This window comes from Eschrichtius robustus, chromosome 18, assembly GCF_028021215.1.
Source record: "Eschrichtius robustus isolate mEscRob2 chromosome 18, mEscRob2.pri, whole genome shotgun sequence".
NCBI lineage: Eukaryota > Metazoa > Chordata > Mammalia > Artiodactyla > Eschrichtiidae > Eschrichtius > Eschrichtius robustus.
Window position 1 is genome coordinate 54,482,512 of NC_090841.1, and position 24,794 is coordinate 54,507,305.

The 24,794-nt window shown below is 35.7% G+C and overlaps 1 protein-coding gene across 1 annotated transcript in view; it reads left to right on the top strand.

Moving 5' to 3' along the window:
• NDFIP2 (Nedd4 family interacting protein 2) overlaps window positions 1–24,794 on the top strand; it is a 59,976-nt gene that overhangs the window by 19,956 nt on the left and 15,226 nt on the right. Inside the window, exons 2-4 of the mRNA XM_068526885.1 lie at window positions 10,750–10,915; window positions 14,659–14,792; window positions 20,748–20,841. Of these exons, the coding sequence (XP_068382986.1) occupies window positions 10,750–10,915; window positions 14,659–14,792; window positions 20,748–20,841 (394 nt within the window). The remainder of the gene's footprint in view (window positions 1–10,749; window positions 10,916–14,658; window positions 14,793–20,747; window positions 20,842–24,794) is intronic.

Sequence of the window (24,794 nt, forward strand, 5' to 3'; positions counted from 1 at the left end):
GAAACATTTCAAGCATAAAGGAAAGTATAGAAAATGATGTAAAAGATAGTTCTATATCCACTGTGGCGATAACAGACGTTAGCATGTATTTGTTACAGTATTTTACTATTTTATACTTTTTCAGCTTGCTTTATTCACTTACCGTGTTTTAAAGATTTACCTATGATGGCTCATGTAGGTCTAATTCATAAGTTTAAAATGAATTGTGTTACAATCGTGGAATAATATTTATTCATTTTGTGCTGACCAGACAGTTGTTATCAGTGTCTCACTATTGCAAATAGTACTACCACGAGCATTCTTGTATGTGCCTCTTTATGTGCAAGTGTTTTCTAGTATTGACGCTTGCAAGTGGAATTATTGGGTCCTACACACCTTCAGCCTTACTAGGAATTGCCAAATTGCTCTTCGAGGTGGTTGAATGAATATATATTCTTACTAGCAGTAGTTCGGCTTCTAACACACCGTTTTTGCTTCTTTAATTATTAGAAATATTTACTTTTTAAATTAATAATTTATGTTCTTCCTGTGTGCTGTTGTTTCATTTCTTTTGTCTAATAAAATCTGTTTTTCCTAGAGTCTTCATTATTATTAACTTATATCAAAAGGTCACCCCTGTTGTGACCTGTTTTTGGTTTTTGTATCTATATTCTTTAATAGTAAACTACTTTTTGACGGATAAAAGTCCTTTGTATGAACATTTATTACTGTTCTGTGCTCAAAGTCACTGATGCTTCTTTCTTCAGTGTGTAAAGAGTCTCAGGTAGTTTATGCATTGACCTAGCCTTGCCAGCTCTTTGATTTTGTGATAGGAGGGGACAGCTCTTTGTGATTTTTGTGACTTTCTTTACTATTGACTGTCTTGTCTAGCTGTGGTAAGAATGTCTCTAGAGTAGTTACTTTAAAAACTTGGGTGATGTGGGGATGGAATTTATATTCTTCTTTAGCATGTATTAATTCAGTTATCTATGGTTTTTGGAAAACACCGTTAGTTTAATTCAGTAAGCTTTGGGGGACAAATATTTACTTATTAAGTTATGGTGATTGCCTGCAAAAGTTGAATGACTAAATATTTTAGGTTTCTACTATGTGTAAAAACACCATGGGAATCATAGAATATATGAGTTGTGATTATTGATCTTGAGATGTTCAGTGCATCCATTACTTGACCAAGCTGTCTCTTGCCTTTTGGTAGAAGAAAAACTCTGGGAGGCTTAGGGGACTGCATATTTAATGTGAAGCTTATTCTGTGTCCTAAACTCTGCTACCTGTTTTAGGGGATACCACGATGAATAAAGCATACTTCCTAAATTTCACATGCATATGATCTGACTAGGAAGGTAATAATATTCCCAGATCTAATTAAAGGGTCTCTAAGCTTCTAGGGCCTCATGAAGTACAGCACAAACTTGGAACTGACAGTTTCCTGGAAGGAAATGGTTGCAATTAGAGTTTACTAGTTCTTGTTTTTTATTCTGGTGCCTGAATAGTTTTGCTTTTAAAACCTCTTGAATGTTCAGATTTTGATTGCTAGAAGGGGGCTTATTTTAATATTATTACTATACTTTAATATCTGAGATTCACTTCTCTATTATGAAGTATACTCTTCAGCCAATTTTGCTTTTTAAACTTTACCAGTTATGACATTTCCTGACTTATTTTGGTGCATGCAGGTAAAAAACTTTCTGGAGAATCTGTCAAAGGGTTCTTATTTGATTTGATTATGGAAACAGAAAAGAACCTTTCGTTACAAGTTGCCATTGTCATTATATTTATCATTGCTTATGTTGGATAGGATATGTTGACTGAAATAAAGACACACGACATAAATGTTGTGAGTTCAGTTTTATTCAGGGACCTTACTGAGGACTATGGCCTGAGAGATAGCCTCTCAGCTCCGAGGAACTGCTCCAAAGAGGTAAGGGAGGAGCCAGGATGCCTATGAACTTTGTTTGCTGGGAAAACCATGTAGTCAAGATAAAAAGATTACTGCTAAGCACAAAGAAGACATCTGAAGTGAATGATTTTGGTGCTTTTCTGTGTATGGGAAGATGCAAGAATCTGAGGTCATTTGAAATGTTTTCTTAGATATGTATCTTAACTATCTAAGGGCCAGTATATCCAAAGCACAGAATGTTTCCTGCTTTTCACCATCCTGAATCCCCCCTCAGGGTGCGCTGTCCCTGGGCCACGGCAGTAGCTAATGGCTTTATCCTTGTAGAACTGGAATGGCAGGGAACATTTATTTCTTTACAAATACCAGTATGTTAGCTTATAAAAATCAGAACATTGAGCTATTTTGAAAACTCAGGGTTTGAATAGTTTTGTAGATTCAAACATTATCATTAAAATTTCCTTCTGCTTATAAAAAATGCGTGGGGGCACCTTCTCCCTCGGGGTTTCTAAATTATGGTCCCCAAACCAATTAAGGAAATCTTAAACCCTGGAATTGCTCTGTATCATTATTTCCACAGCAGTGTTCTATGTCCTCTAAGTGGACAGTCTTAGCTTATTTTATTGCCCGCCTTTGACACAGGCACCCAGCCCAGGAGGAGGGCCAGGCTGGCTGGGAAGCAGTTGCAGTGCCAAAGGAGAAAATGATCCTGACCAGCGTAGATAGCAGGGTGGGTGCAGTCCCACCCACAGTACTGTGAATCTGTAATGAAAGAGGGATGGACGGGATTTGAGGGAGACAATCACATGTCTGCCACAGATAACTTAATTGCTTAAGACCACAGCGTAATCATCAATAAATACACCTCAAAAAGCTGCTTGAGTTGTAGAGGACAAAAACCCAAGTACTGGCCAGATTTGAAGAATGCAGTCTTTTAAAAGTAAACGTAAAATATGTTATGCAACACACGTATTTTGGTATAAAACCACGAAAGGTGAGGCTGAAGCAGAACATCTTCCTATGATGAAATATATGAACCGTTATGGCATACATGATGGTCTTTTCATGCTCAATTCATGTGTGCTAGATTGAGAAATTAGGGGGAGACCGAGGAGGTAAATGGGGGCTGACAGGGAGCAGTGCCCTGTAGACAGACAGCCTTAGATGAACGAAAGTATGAGAAACTGCCAGCCCAGCACTCAAATATTTTTTTCTCCTTTCTTTTTTTTCTTTTCTCTCATTTTTTCCCTTGGACTATGATAATCTGTGTTGAGATCTTATTGACCTATTGCTAAAGAGGCATAATTAGAGGGCAGATTTGTAAATATGTATTTTCTTAGGTAAGATCTGAGTAAGCTAAATAGAATTTTGAAAAGTGTATCTTTCTGTTGATATAAACATTTAAGAATAAGATCAAGTATTTGTCATTTAATTAAAGGACTATGAACACGACTAATGAGTGTACCATATAGAGCACTTTGTATTCAAAGAGAGACTCTTAGGATCTAGCCGATTTACATTGCAGTTTTAGCATATAAAAAGGAATTTAACTGGAGGCTGAATTCTTCTGAGGATAGCAATTTATATAAGATCTTTATCCCATCTGTTTGGTTTCTTTGTTCCTTGGAGGTCATTGGGACGTAAATATACTCTAACTCTTTCTCCTTTAACTTACTAAGGTAATAACTAGCTGTTAGAGACTTCAAAGTACTTGGGTTATAGCTAGGTTATTTCTCCAGTCTTGCCATTTTATACTGTTGTGACTGGTGACCTATATTGCATGTTCTTTTAATTTTAACCAAAGTTGATTCCAAATACTTTGGAGCTTATTTTTGTAGTGTTCAACAAGACAGACATAACCTCCAGTTTTGTAGAGCTCTTACTTTAGCTGGGAAAACAGATTGTAAATGAATGATCACATAAATAATTGCTATTGTAATAAGTGTGCTAAAGAACAGGGTGCTTTAAGATTGTATCCTAATCTACTTTTGAGAGATAGGCAAGATTTTCTGGAGAACTTGATTTTTTTAAAAAAATGTATGTATGTATGTATGTCTGCGTTGGGTCTTCGTTGCTGCGCGGGCTTTCTCTAGTCGCGGCGAGCGGGGGCTTCTCTTGTTGCGGAGCTTGGGCTCTAGACGTGCGGATTTCAGTAGTTGTGGCACACGGGCTCAGTAGTTGTCGCTCGCGGGCTCTAGAGCTCAGGCTCAGTAGTTGTGGTGCACAGGCTTAGTTGCTCCGTGGCATGTGGGATCTTCCCAGACCAGGGCTCGAACCTGTGTCCCCTGCGTTGACAGGCGGATTCTTAATCACTGCGCCACCAGGGAAGTCCGAGAACTTGATTTTAAGCTAAGACCTGAACTGTGTGTAGAAGTCAACTAGGCAGTGCCGTATGGGAGGAAAAGAATTGTACATAAAGAGCCTAGAGCCCCTTTTTAGTATGTGATTATGTTTAATGTTGTTTTAAGAAATGAATTAATGAGTGCATATCTAGGTCAGAAGCTCAGAAGAACTGTCTAGGGTGCCAATATAAATTTGGTCTTATGTTCTTTAATCACTCTGTTGCCCCATTAATTATCCCTCTCAATTTTTCCTTTAAAAAAACAGATACAGTTCCTCATTTGCGTTCTTCACATATATTTTTCCTGTGGTTACAGTTTCAGATTGTGTCATTTTTAATAGAAAGTTGTATATACATAAACCCAGGGAAGCGATTATAATGATATTACATTTTATGTGGAAAAAGCTTTTTAATCATAGGATATAGTGTTTACCTTAACATTGTTGCCTGTGAGACATGCCAAACCAGAAATTAGAGGACTTTTGCATTTTGGTTTTATTTATTAAAAATTTAAAAATTCAAAGTGATACTATGTTTAGGGTGAAAAATCAAATAGTAGAGAATGATGAAGTCTCTTCCCCACCTGCAGCTCTTTGCTGTTTCTAGTGTATCCTTCCAGAAATTTTGATTGCCTATATGTACTACACAAATAATCTCTTATTTATTTTTTTTTTTTTTGGAATTTGTAGGAAATAGCTTTTTTAAAAGAAAGTTTTATTGAAGTATAGTTGATCTACAGTGTTGTGTTTATCTCTCTCTTATTATTTAAAAAAACTCAAGTTATACTGTACATAGTCTTTTACACCTTTCTTTCAGTTGACGTATCATGAGCAGACAGTAACAGTTTAAAAATGAAGTAAGAATCCTTTTTGTTTAAAAGACACTTCGTTGTGTCTTGATAAAATATCTGATGATACTTGGTTTTTAACAGTTGTTTTGCAGACTTCTTCAGGTGACAGAGCATCTGAAGCCCACTGTGCTCTTTGTAGAACACCATGAAATAATGATATTCTCTCGTACTAACAAGAAAGGTTTTTACCAGCAGAAATATGCCTGTATTATATTATGAAATATAAAACTGTAACCAAACTTCTGTACTTTCAAAAGAAGAAGCTGAAAATTAGGCACGGTAAATATTTTTCCTTTAATGTTTACTTGTTGCTTATGCACTCTTTCCTAATCATTTGTATCATTTTCGAATCATTTGCTAATCATTGCTTTATCATAGGCTAGTTCTCATTAGAAGAAAGGTATCCAGAGACAGCAAAAGTTTAGTGGAAAAAATTTGGTGGGGAGTAAACCTCAAATTAAGAAGATTCTGTTCATTTGCTTAATGGTATGTGTGTGTATGAGGACGACTGCTGTAATTCAGTGTTGATGGTAGAAAATCTAGCTCCCTTTGCTAAGCAGCACTGTTTTGTGGAACTCTATCTTCTGAGCTATTGGTTTTAACACTTGGGCTGTTTGTAGAAATTTCTTAGCACCTTATCCCTAGGAGCATAGATAAGGTAGCTTACTTTCTTCTTGGGTGACTAAAATGAGTAACTTGACTCTACAGATTGATTTTACTGCAACACATATCTGTTTGCTTCTCTAAATCAGGTGTTAGATAAGGCAACATTGAATGATAGAGGCTACCAGAGGTTTTTTTCTAGAATCGTGTTATCTTAGAGTCAGAAGGAACCTTTGTCATCTACTAATTTTGTACAAAGGGCAAGAATCCCATTATATGTCAGTTGACCGACCGTACAATTTTTTTGAGAATGAACGGGGTGGAGAAAATGCTAAATTGAATGGGGCTGTGACACAACAGGTGTAAAGTGGGACTGTCCTGGGGAAAACAGCTGTATGGTCATCCTAGTTATAAAACAGTCTTGCCAGATAGTCATCCAAAATCTGCCTGAAAGGATTTGTTGCCCCACAGAAAAGCTAGTACTCTAAAAATTAAAAAGTTCTAACTAAAAATTTTTAACTTTTTTTATTGAGCTAAAATTTATCTCCTTGCAACTACTAACTCTTCTCCCCAGTTTTGCCCTTTGGTAATAAATGTAGTCAGAATATGGCAGTATACAACATATATTAGTTCTTTAGAAACTTTTTTAAAAAAACAACTTTAGAGATAGCTCGTTTTTTATTTCCCCAAAATCTTACAGTTCTGCCCTGTAGTTCAATTTCTGTGCCCAAATTGAAACAGAAAAGAAGAGAAAAGAAATGAGAAGAAAGGTGAAAAAAAGACCATACAACTGGCTAACCTACCAGGCCCTGGTACAGGGCACTGTTCACTAAACAACACTTGATTGCACGTCCGTAATTCTCATCTTGGTATGTTTAGAAAACATTCAGTGAGATCTCTAGCTTCTCAAAAATAAAGTTTCTAGTTATTACATTAATATTTTATCACCTTAAAATAGAATAAAGGGATATGTATAGGAAACACGCCAATTAAAGTAAAAGAAACTATAGTTTATATACAGGAAGGCTAGACCTCCAGCTAGCTAATCATAATGATTACAGTTTCCTTATCATTAAAAATACTTAATATACATCTATAAAAACTAGAGATAGCTAGATACATTTAACAAAGCCCTCTTGTCATCCTTTTACCCTTCGGACTAAAAAACTATGGTTTAGTGTGCAACTTTTCATCACCCTGGTCACTAGATGAAAGATATTTTAATTTTCACATGCTATTGCCCACATTTTTTTCCAGGAGGCTCGTAGATAGGACAAGCTGGGAGGATAACTTTCTTTTTTTTTTTTTGGCTTTCGGGATCCTAGTTCCCCGACCAGGGATGGAACCCTGCTCCCGCTGCAGTGAAACCGCCAGGCAATTCCCTGGGAAGATAACTTTTGAGGTGATGTGTGGATGGGACACAGAGCCTGGTTCATTACTGAATATATGTAGGTCCCACCCCACTCCTCCCCCCCCCCCTTTTTTTTTTTGCTGTTTAGGTAATTGTTATAGAATGTAAAATAGAACCATTTAACAACATAGCAGCATGATTAAGGAAAAATTTCTACAAATTGGCATTGTCTAATTTGATAAACATGTAACTTAATTTGAACCCTTGTAAGAACTTAGTTAAAAGGCAATCAAATGTCGAAAAAATTAAACAATAGTCAATCTAAGAACAAAATGGAAATTTTTATTGGAGCCAGTCTGAGGATTATAACCGGGAGACAGTCTTTCAGAAAGCTCCTAGGGCTGTTGCGGGTCAGAGGTCAAAGCACAGTTATATAAGTTTTTGAGACAAAGTAACATATTGACAGTTTACATAGTCCAACAAGGTGAGTAGTGGGGTCATTGTGACTCGTTACAGAATTGAGAAAGGAATGTTATCTCCTAAGGAGTTACCTTGCTGGCACCAGATGGAAATTAATTTTTTTGAGTGAGCAGGCATTCCTGCGTCTTCTAAGGAGATCTAGTTAACGTATAGTGCAGATGCACAATACACACTAAAGGGGAGGGGGTAGTGCCTCAAATGGCAGAAAAATTTTTTTGTTAAAATTTTTCTTGTCCTTCCTTAAAAATAAATTTGTCTCATCACACAGTCGGTTAATTAATGGAGACACCAAAGATATCAAAATACAGTGTTGCATTTAAAGTAAATTGGAAGTTCTATGCTACAGTGGGTAGAGATTGTTGACTGAGTTATTGGGTTTTACTGTTAACACAGAGCAACTGTTCACTGTAATATATATATATATACACATATATATATGTTTTGGCTGTGCTGTGTGGCATGCCCGATCTTAGTTCCCTGACCAGGGATCGAACCCGTACCCCCTGCATTGGGAGCACGGAGTCTTAACCACTGGACTGTCAGGGAAGTCCCCTATATTATAATTTTGTAAAAACAAAACTGGAGGTGTTAGGTAAGGCAGTTGAAATAAATTGGTGTGTTTTATAAGTTCCAAAGCTTTACTTCTGAGATCATACGTAAAAGTATCTGTAGTTATTCTTTTTATTGTAGTTATTTGAATATATTTTGACAGGTTTAAGAAGAGAGTTGGTCATTCTGGGGAGCATATTTGTATATTTGATGTGGTAGGGGTGTTTCTTGTGAGGAACTAGAGGAGAGTTGTTTGTCACGTAGGATTTTCTCTTCAGTACATTCCATCTACATTTGCGGTATTAATAGTAAATATGGAAAAGTGGCTTCCTCTTTTTTGACACCTTCATTATTATTTGTTTAGTAATACTAATTACTATATATACTAAATATACTAATATATTCTAAATTACTAAGTATATACTAAGCATTTATCTGTACTTTATTTGCCTTAACTTGTTCATCTGACATTTTTGCTCTTAAAAGTGTGGTCAAAGATGACTACACTGGGAATTCTCCTGGGTGCCTTGTAATGGGAAACATAGGAGATACTTTGTGACACCAGGGCAGAGTGTTGCTAGTCAAGAGGATGCTCATTTAGTGCCTACTTGGAAAAGTGCTGCAAGTAAATAAATGTAAAAGCTCATACAGAGTTGACTTTATGCTTATTTGACCTTAGAATTCAGTTTCTGTGAGTGGATGTCATTGTATAAACTTTGGTGCCGTCGACTGAAGAAAAACGCATAACCTAAAAATTGCGACATGTTTTATTTGAGGACCGTACTGAGGATTATAGCCCAGGAGACAGCCTCTCAGATAAGCTCTGAGGTGCTGTTGCAAAGAGGACAGGGATACGCTGGAGTTTTTGCTGGGGTGGTAGGGGGAAGTAGTAGGACATGAGAAGATTACTGCTGATCACACAAAACAGACATCTTAAGTTAATGATTTCAGGGCTTTTCTATGTATGCGGAGATGCAAGAGTCTGGGCTTATTGAAATTGTTCTTTAGATATGCTTCTTAACTATCTAGGGCCAGTATCCTGTTTTTCTCCATCCTGAGTTCCCCTCAGGGTGCACTGTGTGGGGCTGGCTGCAGTGGCTGATGATTTGATGGTGGGCAACATTCATTGTTTACTGGAATGGCAGGCAACATTTTTTGTCCATAGTGTTACAGAAAAAGTTGTCTTCTTAAACTTGAGATGATTTTAGGTTTGTTTATACTGTTTTGTTAAAAGTTATAATACCTTTATGAACCCCCAAAAGTGTTTTGCTAGTGTAATCGCTTTACCAAGACACATGCAAACAGCAGTGAAGTAAATTGACCTCCTGTTTTACTTGGCATATTTAAAAAAATTCTTTAGAGGCAAGCGAGTGACTACTTATTGGACTGACAGAGTACCACATAATTTCTGGTTTTGAGTTTATAAAATAAAGTATATTAAATAAAAGGGAAGAAGGGTGGAACTAGTATTTGTTAAATGCCTTCTGTGTGTTAGGCATTATGCTAGATGATTTTCAAATATTATTTTACAATTCTTTGAGGATTTTGGTTGCATTCAGAACTTACCTATGGAGACACTGAGGTACAGAGAAGATAAGTTTATCAAAGCTACTAGAAAGTGGAGTAATAATTCACCTATTCTTTCTAAAATCCAAAAATGCATTATATCACAACACACAGATTTGCTCTGTGACAAAATTTCTTTCCCTCCCTCCCTCCCTCCCTCCCTCCTTCCCTCCCTTCCTTCCTCCCTCCCTTCCTCCCTCCCTCCCTCCCTCCCTTCCTTCCTTCCTTCCTTCCTTCCTTCCTTCCTGCCTGCCTGCCTGCCTGCCTGCCTGCCTGCCTGCCTGCCTGCCTGCCTTCCTTCCATATAAATGAAGTAAGAGGTGTGCAGCCCTACTGCTTGGGTGTGATTCGTGGCTTTACCCTTCCTAGCTGTTGTGATGTTTGGCAAGTTACTCTAAGTCTCTACACGTCTGGGGTGGTTTTGGTTTGGTTTGGTTTGGTTTTTTTTTTCTTTTTTTCTTTTAATCTGTCAGATGGGGATAACAGTCTAATAGTCTATCTTACAGGTGTTGTGAGGATTGAATGAGTTAAGTGATAGAGATCTCAATATATTATCTAGCATTTATTGAACTTTCAATAAATTTGTTGTAATGGATGTTTTCCAGAATTTTATGTGCACACTGACTTATTTTGCTTTATTAGTAATTCTTTTGGTACTTGGGAAAACCTCCTCACAGTATTCCACATTTTTGGAATGTATATATATTGTTATTCTATTTCATTAATACATTTTACATTTCCAGTTATTTTAGATACTAGTGTAATAGATATGGTATTGTGGTTGTGTTAGGAGTTTTCTTTGCAGTACACAGTGATTGATACGTGGTAGACAATATTTATTGTAGGATTGAGAGAACTTGAATCTATTTGTAATCATGACTTTTTTCCTCTATAAATCCTAACAGTTTGAACTTCATCCTTATTGTAAAGAAACTATACAAATTCTAAACTTCTTAATGACTGATTATGTCTCTTAAAAGTTTTGTTCATCTTTTTAAATGCTATTTTACCTTGTTTTTAGCTAAAAAATGATTCTTTGCCTGAAACGATCTTTAAAATTTTTTTTTTTTAAATTTGATGCACATTAATGTTTTCATTTTCCTTTGTTCTCTTAGCTTCACAATGAAGAGGATAATTCAGAATCATCTGCTGTAGAGCAGCCGTCAACTTCAAACCCAACACCACAGAATGTGCAGGCTGCTCCTTCAGCATCTGGACTTGAGACTGACTCTTCTCCTCCACCTTACAGCAGTATTACTGTGGAAGTACCTACAACTGCAGGTATTGTTGTTTTCAGTATGAAACAACTAGTAATGTTTTTAATAGCTCGATTTTTTGTTTTGTTTTTACCAGTATGGTTTTGTGTAATTATCAAGTCTGTTAATGGGCTTCTTCAGTTTTTTTTAAATGATTTTTTTTAAAAAAGGTTTTTCTAAAGATAGTTTATAAAATATTTCATAGATTACCTGTCTCATTGTTTTAAAAATTAATTTAAAAGTGTAGCTTGTTAAACTTTCTTATGCTTATTAGAATCCCTTCCCAGTGGACTAGCCATATAACTTTTGGAAGAAATAACCATATATACATATATATTCATGCACACATATGATGCATACACACATGAATATATAAACATACCCATATGTGTGTGTGTTTACTTATATAGTCATAAACAAGGTATTATTAATGATGAATGTGAGTGAGAATGTGGTAAGTACATGTGAATGGAGGTGAAGCGTACACATAATGTCCCCCCTACACATGGTAATATTTCCTGAATACAAGACAGTGATTACTGCTTGCTACTGTTCCTCTCATCCTTGCAGGTCATTCTCAAGAACTACCCTCATCTATTTCTCTGGTCACAATTTGTATTTTCCCAGTAATGCTAAGTTAATCATTCTATGATGGAAGATGCTGAGAGTGAAATTGCAATCCCTTTGTTGTGGCTACTATTGCTATTGCTGTTTAACAGACTACCTCAAACCTAATGGAGTAAAATAACAACCATTTATTCTTGTTAATTCTCATGGTCTGGGGGGAACTGGGCTCCATTATGAAGTTCTCTCCTAGGGTCTCATGTGATTGTGTCTGATGGTGACTCTGGGACTGGAGGTAATTGCAGGCTTCCTTACTCACACGTTTGCTGGCTGATCCTAGGGCCTCAGCTGAGGCTGTTGGCCAGAACAACTGTTTGTGGCCTCTTGTTGTGGCCTGGGCTCTTCACTGAATGGAGGCTGGCTTCTAAGAACAAGCATTCTGAGAGAAAGCCAAATGGAATCTGTGACATTGCCTCAAAAGTCACAGTGTCACATCTGCCACATTCAGGCTGTTAGAAGTGAGTCACTTAGTCTCTATTCAAGATTATTGAGGAATTAGTCTCCACCTCTTCATGGGAAGGGTTTCAAGGAGTATCACCACCACAGCTGTGTACAGCCGCTTCCCTCTACCACCAGAGCTTCTCCTTTGACAGTCTTCCCCATTTCAGTAAATGGCTCCAGCAGGCCAGAAACCTGGGAGTCATCTTTTTGGTACCTTATTGTAAAATTACATGGGTTTTCTCCTTCAATTTTTGTTGTAATGAAATGTGTTATTAACAGATTTCTTCTTTAAGCTAATCCATCCCTATATTCTTAGAATAAATTCTTTTTGTCATCATGTTCTAATCTTTCCTGGATTTAAATTTGTTAATATTTTATTTAGAGTTTTTGCGGCTTTATTAGTATGATCTATAACTTTATGTGCTGTCTTTTTGGTTTGGGTATTAATATTATGGAAGCAACATAAAGTGAATTGAGAAGCTTCTCATTTTTCTATGATCTGGAATAGTTTTGATAATGTAGCATGACATTTTTAAAGGTTAGATAAATTTCAACTGTGAAACAAGTGGAGCCTGGTACCTAGAAGTTCAGTTATTCTCACAGTCTCCTCTGTGATTTCTGGTCTTTTTAATTTTTTCACCTGTGCTAAAAGGCCATTCCTGACTATAATTGAGCACAAGAACTGAGTAATTCTAGAATTTTGGGTTTCTGTTTAATGAAAACTGTTGATATTATTTTTCTTCAGCTTCTTAGTCAGTGTCGTTATATTCTAGGCATGGGCAGTGCCAGTTTTCTGTGGAGATTATGTTCTTCAGTAGGTCGCTTTATGGCTGCTTTTGTAGATCTGAGCAACATGAGTTATAAAAGGTGACATTTGCGTAATGCTTCACAGTTTACAGAGTCCTCTTGAATACTCTTCTATTTCATCCCAGAATAGCCAGTAATAGCCTCGCTGGGTCAGTTTTATGGATGAGAAAGTGGAACTTCACAGTGCTTAAGTGATTTGCTTGAGGTCACATAACTTCTAAGAAGAGGAGCTGGGATTGGAGCTCCCCAGACTTTAAATTCTGTGGTTGAGAACCAACCACTGCCTTAAAGGGTAGAAGAAAAGTAAGTAAAATTAACAAGTGAAAATTAAAGGTGCTCCTTCCCAACTTTCACTTGTTATTGGTGGAGATATTTTTTCTACCTTGGGTCTTAAAACTTTTCAGAAACTTACATATCTATTTTTAATGTCCTTGGATAATATATGCCATTGTTCCAGTTTTAAAAATGTATAGTTTTAATGTTATTGCTTAAATTCATAATCATGGTTTTTACTTAAATTTTGCTTCTACTCTAGTCTTCAGAATTAAAGAAATCTATTTACCTGACGGTGTATGGTGTTTTTACATCCTAATAATAAGTCTTTTCTAAGAATTTATGACTCTTGTGACTTTTGGTGGATAACATTCAGTATTATACTCCCACTAACCACTTCCTGTTATTAGATTGAAAATTGCCTAACTTCAGATCCTTAGCTCTTATTGATAGCATTAAAAATACTTATTTTAAAACCTATGTACATTAAAACACAACAGGAAAAATATTGCTGGAGTGCAGTGTTTTTTCATGTGGAAAATGCAAGAAAATCTGATAAAGATAGGTAAAATTGTAAACAATGTAGAAGATGTAAAAATGCTGTAGTTATGATAGAGGAGACCACAGAGGTGATGTCAAACATTGTGGTATGTACTACTTTTAGAATCTACCTGCTTTTTATGTCAGTGATTCTAGCATAAGTCTAATCAATTGATTGACCTGTGTGTATGATTTTACTTATACCAAAGTTGGCAATAAATGATGCAGTTTTTAAAAAAAATTAGCAGTCTATATTTAATATTGTAATATAGTTCTGGAGATCATATTTCAAAAATAGCTTAAAAACTGGGGAGGGAGAAATTCTTCTAAAAAAGAAAACCTGAAGAACTAGGTAGATGGGGGGAAAATGGGAGAAGGGACAAGAGTAAAAAAAGAGTTAAAAATCATCAATCTTTTAGCAAAGAGAAATACTGAGTTTTCTTAGGAGTTGTTAAAATTGACCTGTGTAGAAAAATTAACGTCTTATATATTATCAAGTAAATATGAGAATAAATAAATAATAAATAATAATAAATAATAAAGTATTTGGAGTCAGGAAATCCCTGGCTTCTGCCACTTCTTGATTGTGTGATACTGGGCAAATCGCTTAACTGAACCTCAGAGTTGCTAAGGTTAATGTATTTAGCAGTGTTATAGTAAATGGCTAGTGCTGTTTCAGTGTTTGTTACCATTATTCCTGATATTTTTACTTTTTGGCTGTGAGATTATGGGCAAATAAAGTCTTTGAGCATAGCAGTAGGAACATAGAGGATGCTCATATATGGTGAGTTTCTTACCTCCTTGTGTTGCCCACATTTTCAGAGTCTCATTCTTGATGTTCTTGTTTGGTATATCAGCCGTTAGATGGTATTTATCAGTTCTTTCTCTTGATAATAAATATAGGACTAAAATAATATATACGATGTAGTAGTAATTTATATGTTATATAGCTTATAACATAGGACTACAAATAGCAGTGATAGTCTTTAGTGGCATTCTGTAACTTATTAAATTATGTTCTGGCTATAAACATAATATTAGTTTGTTTTAATGGTTATCTTTTTTAAAAATCCTTTTCTTCAGATACAGACGTTTACAGTGAGTTTTATCCTGTGCCACCTCCTTACAGTGTTGCTACCTCTCTTCCTACGTATGATGAAGCTGAGAAGGCCAAAGCGGCTGCAATGGCAGCTGCAGCAGCAGAAACATCTCAAAGAGTAAGACAATGTTACCATTTCCTTCTGAGAATATTATTTGTGTTAATTGATATGTATATTCAGTAATATCAAAAATAGTTCTTTGTGCTTGTAGTTTTGTTAGTATTTACTACTACTTATTTGTGTCATCATTTTTTGGCACTCTCCTATTTAAATTTACCTTCTGCATTCCTTGACCTTCTCATTTCGATTTCGATTTCTATTGGTCTTCTCCTGCACCCTGTCTTCACTTGTGGTCATCCTAGGTGGAATCTTTACCAATAATTTATCATTTCCTAAGTCTTGATTTCAGGCATCTCATGCACTAACCTTCACCCCCCATACTTCCAACTCCCTCATTCAAGTTACCCCCACCCCATTGACCTCTTCACTGTCAATGAAGTGTCTTTAGTGTCCTTATTTCCCTTCGTATATAGTTTAGATTCTGTGGTCCATAACTATAATTATAGATCGTTTTTTTCTATTCATTTTTTTTTTTTAATCAGTCATCAGTTTTACACACATCACTGTATACATGTCAATCCCAATCGCCCAATTCAGCACACCACCATCCCCACCCCACCGCAGTCTTCCCCCCTTGGTGTCCATACGTTTGTTCTCTACATCTGTGTCTCAACTTCATTTTTTATATATTAGCATAGCCAGTTTCGTGACTCTATGAATGAACTCAAGGTAGGTTAAAGACACAAAGAAGGAAGTTACCAGGCCTACAAAATTATGTTTGTCAATTCACTTTTTTTATTTTTTTTTTTTGTCCTTTGAACACATGCCACCCTAGAATTTGGGAATGATGGTCAAAGAGTCCACCGCCCTTTTTTCTCCCTCATCTCCCTGTCTTAGTAATAGAGTCAGTGATATACATGTGTGTTATTTCCTGTTCTGGTAAAAGGAGTGGCTGTCTCAGTAATGGAGAATCAATGAGATGTATGTATGCTATTCTTCAGTCAGGTAAAAGGTAGAAATTATTTACATTTTAACGTGGCTGCAAGCAGGACTAGAGTTTGTTACCTTTTTTTCTTGCTTTAGTCTTTAGAGATGTAAAATTCTGGGTTAACCCCATTTTGTTCAGGAAAAAGACACAGAAATATCACATGACACAGGAAAGCTAGAATTAGGTGAGGGGAAAAGGGAGAAGAAGGTGCTTGTATGTATAGCATTCCTGTCCTGCTGCCATCAGGCCAGAGCCCAGCGCGTAGATTATTTGATGGGTAAGCATTTTTCCTGGACAGGTTTCTTTCATCAGCCACAACCCTCTTCAGGCCTGCTCCCACTCTCATCCTCCAACACACACAGAGTTAAACGTCATCATAAATAGTTTTGGGCACATAAGTAAAGATAGTAAACCTCAAATTTATTATTGATTTTTTAAAAATTAATTAATTAATTAATTGTTTTACTTTTGGCTGTGTTGGGTCTTTGTTGCTGCACGTGGGCTTCTCCCTAGTTGTGGCGAGCGGGGGCCACTCTTCATTGCGGTGCGCCGGCTTCTCTTGTTGCGGAGCACGGGCTCTAGACGTGTGGATTTCAGTAGTTGTGGCACACGGGCTCAGTAGTTGTGGCTCGTGGGCTCTAGAGCTGAGGCTCAGTAGTTGTGGCACACAGGCTTAGTTGCTTCGCAGCATGTGGGATCTTCCCGGACCAGGGCTCAAACCCATGTCTCCTGCATTGGCAGGTGGATTCTTAACCACTGCACCACCAGGGAAGCCCCTATTATTGATTTCTTTTCCTTCTGAGGGGGAAGTAAGTTTCTTTTAAGACTGTGGCATAAATATAGCTCAGTCAATAAGGATTTTTGATGTTGGGAGGGCAGAATTATAGAGAAGGAGGATAGATCTATTAAAGTGTGGAGTTTTTCTTAGTGCATGTGTGTTTGTACATGCATTATATTTACATGCACACACTCTCAGTGAAGTAGGACAGTAACTCCTTTTCTCAGGGAGTGTTTTCCTAGGGACTTTGGAAACAGTTAATGTCCTTAAAGGATGTTTAGGACCTTGGGTCCTCTATTGCCCTAACTTCTACACAGTTGGATAGAACTCTAAAGAGAAAGTAGAAAGCATTAAGTCTTGTTCTCTGTGCTTTGAAGTAAGCATAAAGGTGATTTTACCTTTTGGAAAGAAAACTCTGAAGTGTTACTATTAAAAACCCTTCATCATTTCCAGTGTCTTGCTTTTAGAAAGTAATGTGATTCCCAGCCTGAACTGGAGTATGTCCGTAAAGAAAAGTTTTCTGTTTTTACCCATTTCCGATACCATTGTAACTCTAGCTTGTGAGAATTGTGGAAAATTTTATGGAAAGCAAAAACAAGAGTTGTACAAAGAGACTAACTTATAACTTAGGTCCTTGTAAAAAAAATCTTTCAAATTCGTCAGTTTCTATCCCAGTGCTGCAGCACCCTCTTTCTGCAAAGTATCATTCAGTATGAATTTCTATACCTGATTCAGATAAAAAACTGGTCTGATTAGCACTTGAGTACATTCAGTTGTAAATGAATCTCAGCTGGATGAGCTGAAAGTTTATTTCTTAAATCCAGTCTCATTGGGGGAATGTAGGTAGCCTGGAGACTTGGAAACAATACTGTTTTCTACTATTTCTTATTTCTCATGAGTAGGGTTGCAGGTATGATTATGTGATGACTCACTGATTTACTGAAGTGTATTGCCCATTTTTAATATTTCTCTGAAAAATATTTGTTTCACATGATTCACGTGATAAAACTTTTAGAACATGGCTTGTCACTTAGTCTCATATTATGACCATATGTAGTGGATAGGGTTCATTTTTTTGTACCTTGTTTAAAATTGTGTGTCAGTAACTTGTCTTTTGATGTAAAAGCTAGCACTTGATAAATTGTGAACAACTCCAGGACGACCTTGTGTTCACATTTCTAGCACCTAGCTATTATCTGGCACATCCTTGGTGTTTAATAAATAACAGTTAATTAAGTTAATGAATGCTTTCTTTAAATTAGCCAATGTGGGAAATCAGAAAGAAAAATACGACTGTTGTCCTATTACAGCTCTTCGTTTTAATTTTTTTTTTTTTTTTTTTACCAATTTTAGGGTTTATAAGTCAATGTTTAATGTAATTGAAATTATTGCATAGCTACTATCTTTTATTTTTTAAGCATTTTATGTAAATATTTTTCTGTTATGTTAATGGTTGAGTGAAATTCCATGGAATCAGTATACTATAATATAGTGGCCATTCCTCTCTAGTGAACAATTAGATTCTTTTCAAGAGTGTTTGTGTTTTCCAGTGTTAATGTTGTAAAGGACATCTTTGTGCATATGTCTTCTATCTTTTTAAAAATTATGTCCTGGGCTTCCCTGGTGGCACAGTGGTTGGGAGTCCGCCTGCCAGTGCAGTGGACACGGGTTCGAGCCCTGGTCCAGGAAGATCCCACATGCCATGGAGCAACTAAGCCTGTGCGCCACAACTACTGAGCCTGCGCTCTAGAGCCCACGAGCCACAACTGCTGAGCCTGAGTGCCACAACTACTAGAAGCCTGCGCACCTAGAGCCCGTGCTCTGCAACAAGAGAAGCCACCCAATGAGAAGCCTGCGCACTGCAACAAAGAGTAGCCTTGCTCGCCGCAACTAGAGAAAAGCCTGCGCACAGCAACAAAGACCTAACGCAGCCAAAAATAAATAAATAAATAAATAAATTTTAAAAAAAGAAAAAAAAAATGATGTCCTATGATAAAATCTCTTGGACTGGTGTTTCAAAAAGAGTATGAAATTTTATATTCTTGCCATCATATTGACAGTGTTTTTTTGGCCTTCTACTGTGCTTTAATGTTTATTTCTTGAATTAGCTTGAAATGATATAAAAATTCATTAATATGTATTTAATCATTGCCAATTATTAAATTGACCATAAGACCATAAGGATATATGATTGCAGAGTTTAAGGGATCTTTTTGCCTAAATAATGAGCAATATGGTTTTGAAAGTCTTTTTCTTTCAGAAAAGCAATATATGTAGTGAGACTACCATGACTGCATGGAAAGAACATTAGTATCCTGGATTTAAGTCCTGCCTTGACCTAACTAATTATGTGATCTTGGGCAAGGCACTGAGCTTCTCTGAGCCTCTGTGTGTACTAACACAAAATTGAAAATTAACACCCAACTGAGGTTATGTATATGTAGCATGGAGATAGTGAGTTTGTAAATCAGGTCATGTCAATCATTTGATCAAAACTCTGTAAGACCTCCCAGTTCACTCAGTAAAATCCAGGGTCCTTTAGTGGACTCTGGCTTTATTTCTTCCTGTTTTCTCTCTTATTCACTGTGGTTTCAACCACGTTAGCCTCCTTGCTATTTCTGTAACATGCCAGGTCTGATTCTCTCTTAGGAACTTGGCACTGGCTTATCCCTCTGCCTAAAACACTCCTCTATGAGATATCTGCATGGCTGACTCTTAGCTCTCCTTTAATTCTTTGCTCAGTGTCACCTTAATGAGGCTTATGCGACCACCATATTGAAAACTGTAGCCCTTACTAAACATTCTAAACATCCTTCCATTTTTTTTTCCTAAACATCCTTTCCTTACTTTTTTTTGTTTTTTTGCAGAGCATTTATACCTTTTGTATAAGTAACTTATTTATTATCCGGCTCCCCTCACTGGGATATAGGCTTCAGAAAGGCAAGCATCTTTGTTTTACGTACATTCATATATCCCAAGTACCAGGAAGCAAAGTCTTATGTAGAATGGGTATTCTATCAACATTTGTTGAATATTGGAGGCAATTAGTGATAACAGACTTTGTACGTGCTTTCAGAGAAGTTTCTCGACATTTATAAGCAACTACAGTAATGTGTTTGTGTATTATTTTTGTACACAGAAGTATTGTACTATATAAATGATTTTCACTTAATATATTTTGGAGATTATACTTTATTTCTAAATCTTTACATTGCTTTTTGAATTTCATTGTTTTAGATGTACAATAATTTGTTTCATTGATCTCAAGAATTATAAACGGTCTGAGATTTTAGCCTACTTGCAAGCTAACTGATTAGCTTGTCACAGTTTTGTGGATGCTCCCAGAAGGCACAGGACTGCTGGGTCAGAGACAGAAACTTTATTATTCGCAGCAATAGTAGTAGCCAGGGTATTAGCATTTTCCCACGGCAGTTTCCTGAGCCTCAGTTCCTGCAGGGCAACTCAGGGGGGCCAAGCGATGCCTCTGCTCGCAGTGTGGAACCCTGAGTTCAGGGGAACCCAGTATTTTCTAATGGCCGATAAGCGTGCCTACATCTCTGCTCTGGAGAGAGATACTATTTCTCTCTCCCAAAGCCATCCACTATATAAACATCCTTGAAAAGATAATACAGGAAAAAGGTAGCCAATGCCTCTACCTGGGAGACATATAGAAACATGAAAGACTCACAGAGAATTATCTCCTGACAGTTGCCCACTATTGATGGGCATTTAGATTGTGTCTAATTTTTTGCCCTTATTAACATTGCTGCAGTGAATTATCTGTAATACATAATTTCTTATATTTCATGAGCTGGAATTACTGTGTCAAAGGATGTGTACGTTTTAATTTTTGATAAATATTGCCAAATTGCCAACCATAGAGTTTGTACCAATTTAGAGTTCACCACTGATGATGAAAAATCCTCTTTCCATTTGACAGTGATGCAGCAGTGTCACATCGATCTTTTGTGATGTCATTTTCATTAATTCGATGTTATTCAATTTTTATCTTTTTTGTGTTTACTTTTAAAGTTACTCTTTTCAGGGGTGTCCATGAAAAATTAATACTTGCTAATGTTTTTTGAGTACTTATTATGTATCGGATACTGTACTCATTATCTCATTTTGCCTATACAATACATTGAGGACATTAGATTTTATTTAAATTTTTATCTTTACACTTAAGATAATAAAGTTGTAATTATCAGCAGTTTAGTGAGCTATTCTAATAGTTTATGTTTTACAGATTCAAGAGGAAGAGTGTCCAACAAGAGATGACTTCAGTGATGCAGACCAGCTCAGAGTGGGTAATGATGGGATTTTCATGCTGGCGTTTTTCAGTAAGTGAAAACTGAAACTATTTCCAAACTATTTTTTTGCATATATTAGTTGTGTATGTATTTAAAGTAACATAGACAGTGAGGGAAGGCAGATACTGTCAGTGTGTGTCTTACCTTGTTTAAAATGTAAATTGCTCCTGACATTTAACTAACTGTGATCACATGATACAAATCCTAGAATTTGTTAAACACTTATCAGGTAACTTTGTGTTGCAGTTATTATGCTAGATGCTGACTGTATAGAGATATATATATATAAGCATATTTAAAGCTAAATATGTTTTTATATGTGAAATGCTGCATGTCCATTTGGGGCTATAGGAGCGTGTATAATGAAATGATAAATTCTGCTTTTGGAGCAGAGGACTTCCACTTGAGTGTCTTTAAACAGGAGGAAGGGTTGGAAAAGGAGATATTCTGGGGAACTGGAACAATGTGATTTGAGACACAGGAGTATGAAGGTTTGTCTTATTTGTGCGGAATGGCGAGTAATTAGAAGACCAGAAACCGTAAATTTTTAACCTTTTGCAACATTCTTAATTTAACATTTGACTTTATAAAGTAGACTTAAGCTACTTGTGGAAAGAATTCATTATAGCCTTCATTATTTCAGTTCCTATCTCAGGAATGGCACATAGTACATTCAGTAAATAATATTATGACACTCAAACTGTTTAAATTGATAAAATAATTTTTGGAAACCCAGTATTCAACTAAGTACATTTATTAGATTATGATAGGGTTAATTTCTGCCCTCAACCTGGTTCAATGACCAAGCTTTCATACCTTCTTTGATAGAATGCTGACTTAATTTATTTCAGCTGTGGAGTTAATTTTGATGATAGAACTGAGGAATGTTTTACCTATGTAAAGTACCACATTCAACTTTAATAATAGACAAAATAGAAAATACATACTTCCTAAGTTGAGTTACTTTTGAGTCTGAAAATTCCCTTACCTTTTCGTGCATTTTGAAATGGTTCTTGCTTCCTTTCTTTATTTCGTTTCATCTACTGAAGAATAGAAGTAGTTAAACCGCTCAGAAATGCGTGGGTGGATGGGCAGGCAGTTACATTTTTCTCTTCAGATTTACTAAATTATATTCAGGTTGGCAATCAGCTAATGTATATGCAATATTTATGTCTTGTGGTTTTAGTTATAATTTGTAGTTAGATATGATGTTAAGTATGATGAAAAGGAAATGAACACTTTGGCTACAGATAACTCTGTTTTGTACTGTTAGTCTAGTGAACTTTAATTTTTTTCTTAGTTTAAGTTCAACCTGGTAACCCTTTATATTAATAACAGGCTTCCCACATATTTTCTTTACAAAAAGAGTAGCGTAAACATTAATTCCTTTCATGGTTATGTCTTTTAAGAAATCTTCATTGGAAAAAGAAAGAATTTAAATTTATTGTAGTTATTTGTAGTTAGTGTAAATACCTGTTTCTTAGGAGTAAAAACATGTTATTTGACACCATCTAATTACTTGACTCAGAGCTTAGTTATTATCTCTCCATTTCTGTATTTCACTTAACCATGCTATCTTCTTATCAATCTTTATTTTTTAGATCTGACAACATTTCACTGATACACCAGTGTTGTAAGTGCACAGTAACCTAGGCACTTGGTTGACCTTATTTTTGGCCACTGGTGGTACATTAATTAATATGAATATAAATATTTACATTTAATATATTAATGTAAATTACCTGCCTTTTATTACATTTTTACTAAATTATGTTTCTACAGTTTATATCTTTATGCTTCCTATTCTACAAATACTGCACCAGTATTATAAGAGTAAGATTATAAATTATTTTTCATCTTCATTTCCTGATAACATTTCTTTGGGTAGGCTGTAGGCCAGTACTTCAGTTTATTTGCTTTAATGAGCATAGATTTATTTGTAGTCACTACCATCTAGTGGCTGTTCTACAAATTGCAACTTGCTATATTTTCCAAACTCTAAACTATCCAGTAGCTATTGTCTAGGTTCTGTTCTATTGTCTATTTCTAAGGTCTGGAAATAGATTTTCTTTAACGTGGTTTATAATTTAAGCATTTCAGGTTATACAAGTTGTGCAAATAAAACTGCAGCGATTATCAATAAGAATATTTCAATTAAAACCTTTTGTTGGTTTAATTCTTTCCTTCTCTGTTTTCAATGTCTACAATTCAGTCTCTTACCACATGTAACCCTAAAAAAAGTTTACGCGTAAATTTGGTAAGATAATTGCTTGCCCATGTTCAGAAAATGTAAAGAACGAAATGTGTGTATCCCCTGATAATGTTTTGCTTCTCCTAATCCCTTGAAATGTCACTGAAAAATGCCTTATATGTGCCTTATGTGCTTGTATCTGAGCATACTTTTAAGAGATTTTGTCTCTAAAAGAATGGAATAGAAGTCAGTTATATGTTAGTTAAAAGCTAGAAATTAAGGTTTGGTTCGTTGGATAATTGACATTCTGTGGAAATGACCTTGAACTCTAATGCTTAAAAATGTAATGGATTCTGTTTAGAAAACTTTTCTAAGGTTTAGCCTTTCGTACTGTGTGTGACTCTTCACGTCAGCATGCTATAGTAATAATTAATCACCAGCATTATTCCCATTTTAGACTTGAGGGAAACATAATTAAAAAGATACTAAGTTACTTGTACGTAACTTTAAAAAGAATTAGAAAGGTGTTTTGAAACGTGAATTCTGATTTGTAAGAAATTGCCAAACTGTCTTTCAGTTCCGTTCTGCATTCCTACCAGCAGTGAATGCTCTGATCCTCATCAGCATTTAGTATTAACAGTTTTAAAAATTTTAGAAATCTAATAGTTGTGTGGTAGTATCTCTTTGTGGTTTAATTTGCATTTCCCCAACGATTAGTGATATTGAGCATCTTTATTCAGTAAATTCTTTCAAGTACCTACCATGGATGAGTCATAAAAGTGACAGTTCTTAAAGGGGTTATCTGGGCACTACACATTGAAAAACAATGCATTGATGACTTATTCTGTTCATGTAAAGCTCTGTTTTTCTATAGCTTTTAGAAGAGGTCACATATTATAAGTGAATCCAGAAAGGGGGGACATCTAAGAATTATAACTACACATTAAGAAACTCATAATATTTGTGAACATTTTATTGAATTTGTTCTGTTTATAAGAAAAATAATTTTGTCATTTCATTGCTTATAATTTAGTGGAAATGTCTTAAAATTAATAAATTGTTAGCTTCATGTTTTTCTCAATGGCTGATAGTTTAAACAAAGAGAATTGCATGAGGATAAGACAGGAATTTGCCTTTATGCAGTTCAGAATCAAGTATAGTGAAACTGATTATTCTTTGTCTGGGAACTTACTGTGTTTGAAACCTGGTGCATTTATATATAATGAGGATTTTTCTGTGATAAAAAAATTAATAAGTGCTTAATGTTAGTATATTGGTATTCATTCATTTATGATATTCATTTGTTTATTTTCAAAGCAAGTATCAAAATTTTTTTAATTTAAAACTTTTTAAACTTTTCATTTTGAAATAATTTTAAATTTAGGAAATCATTGCAAAAATAGTACAATTGCCATATAACTTTCATCCAGCTTTTCCAAGTGTTAATGTATGTAACTTCAGTCCAATCATCAACATTAGGAAATTAACATTACGAAAGACTACGAACTAGTTTGTAGACCTTATTCAAATTTTGCCAGTTGTCCCACTGATGTCCTTTTCTTGATCTAGCATCTGTTTCAGGATTACACATTATATTAGTTTCTGTGTTTCCTTAGTCTGCCTCAACCTGGAACAGCTTCTTAGTCTTTCTTTGTTTCATAACAACTTGGATTCTTCTGAAGAATACTGGTCAGTTACTTTGTAGAATGTCTTTCAATTTGGATTTAGCTCATGTTTCCTCATGATTAGATTCAAGTTTTGCATTTCTTTCCTTTTTTTCTTTTTCCCCCTC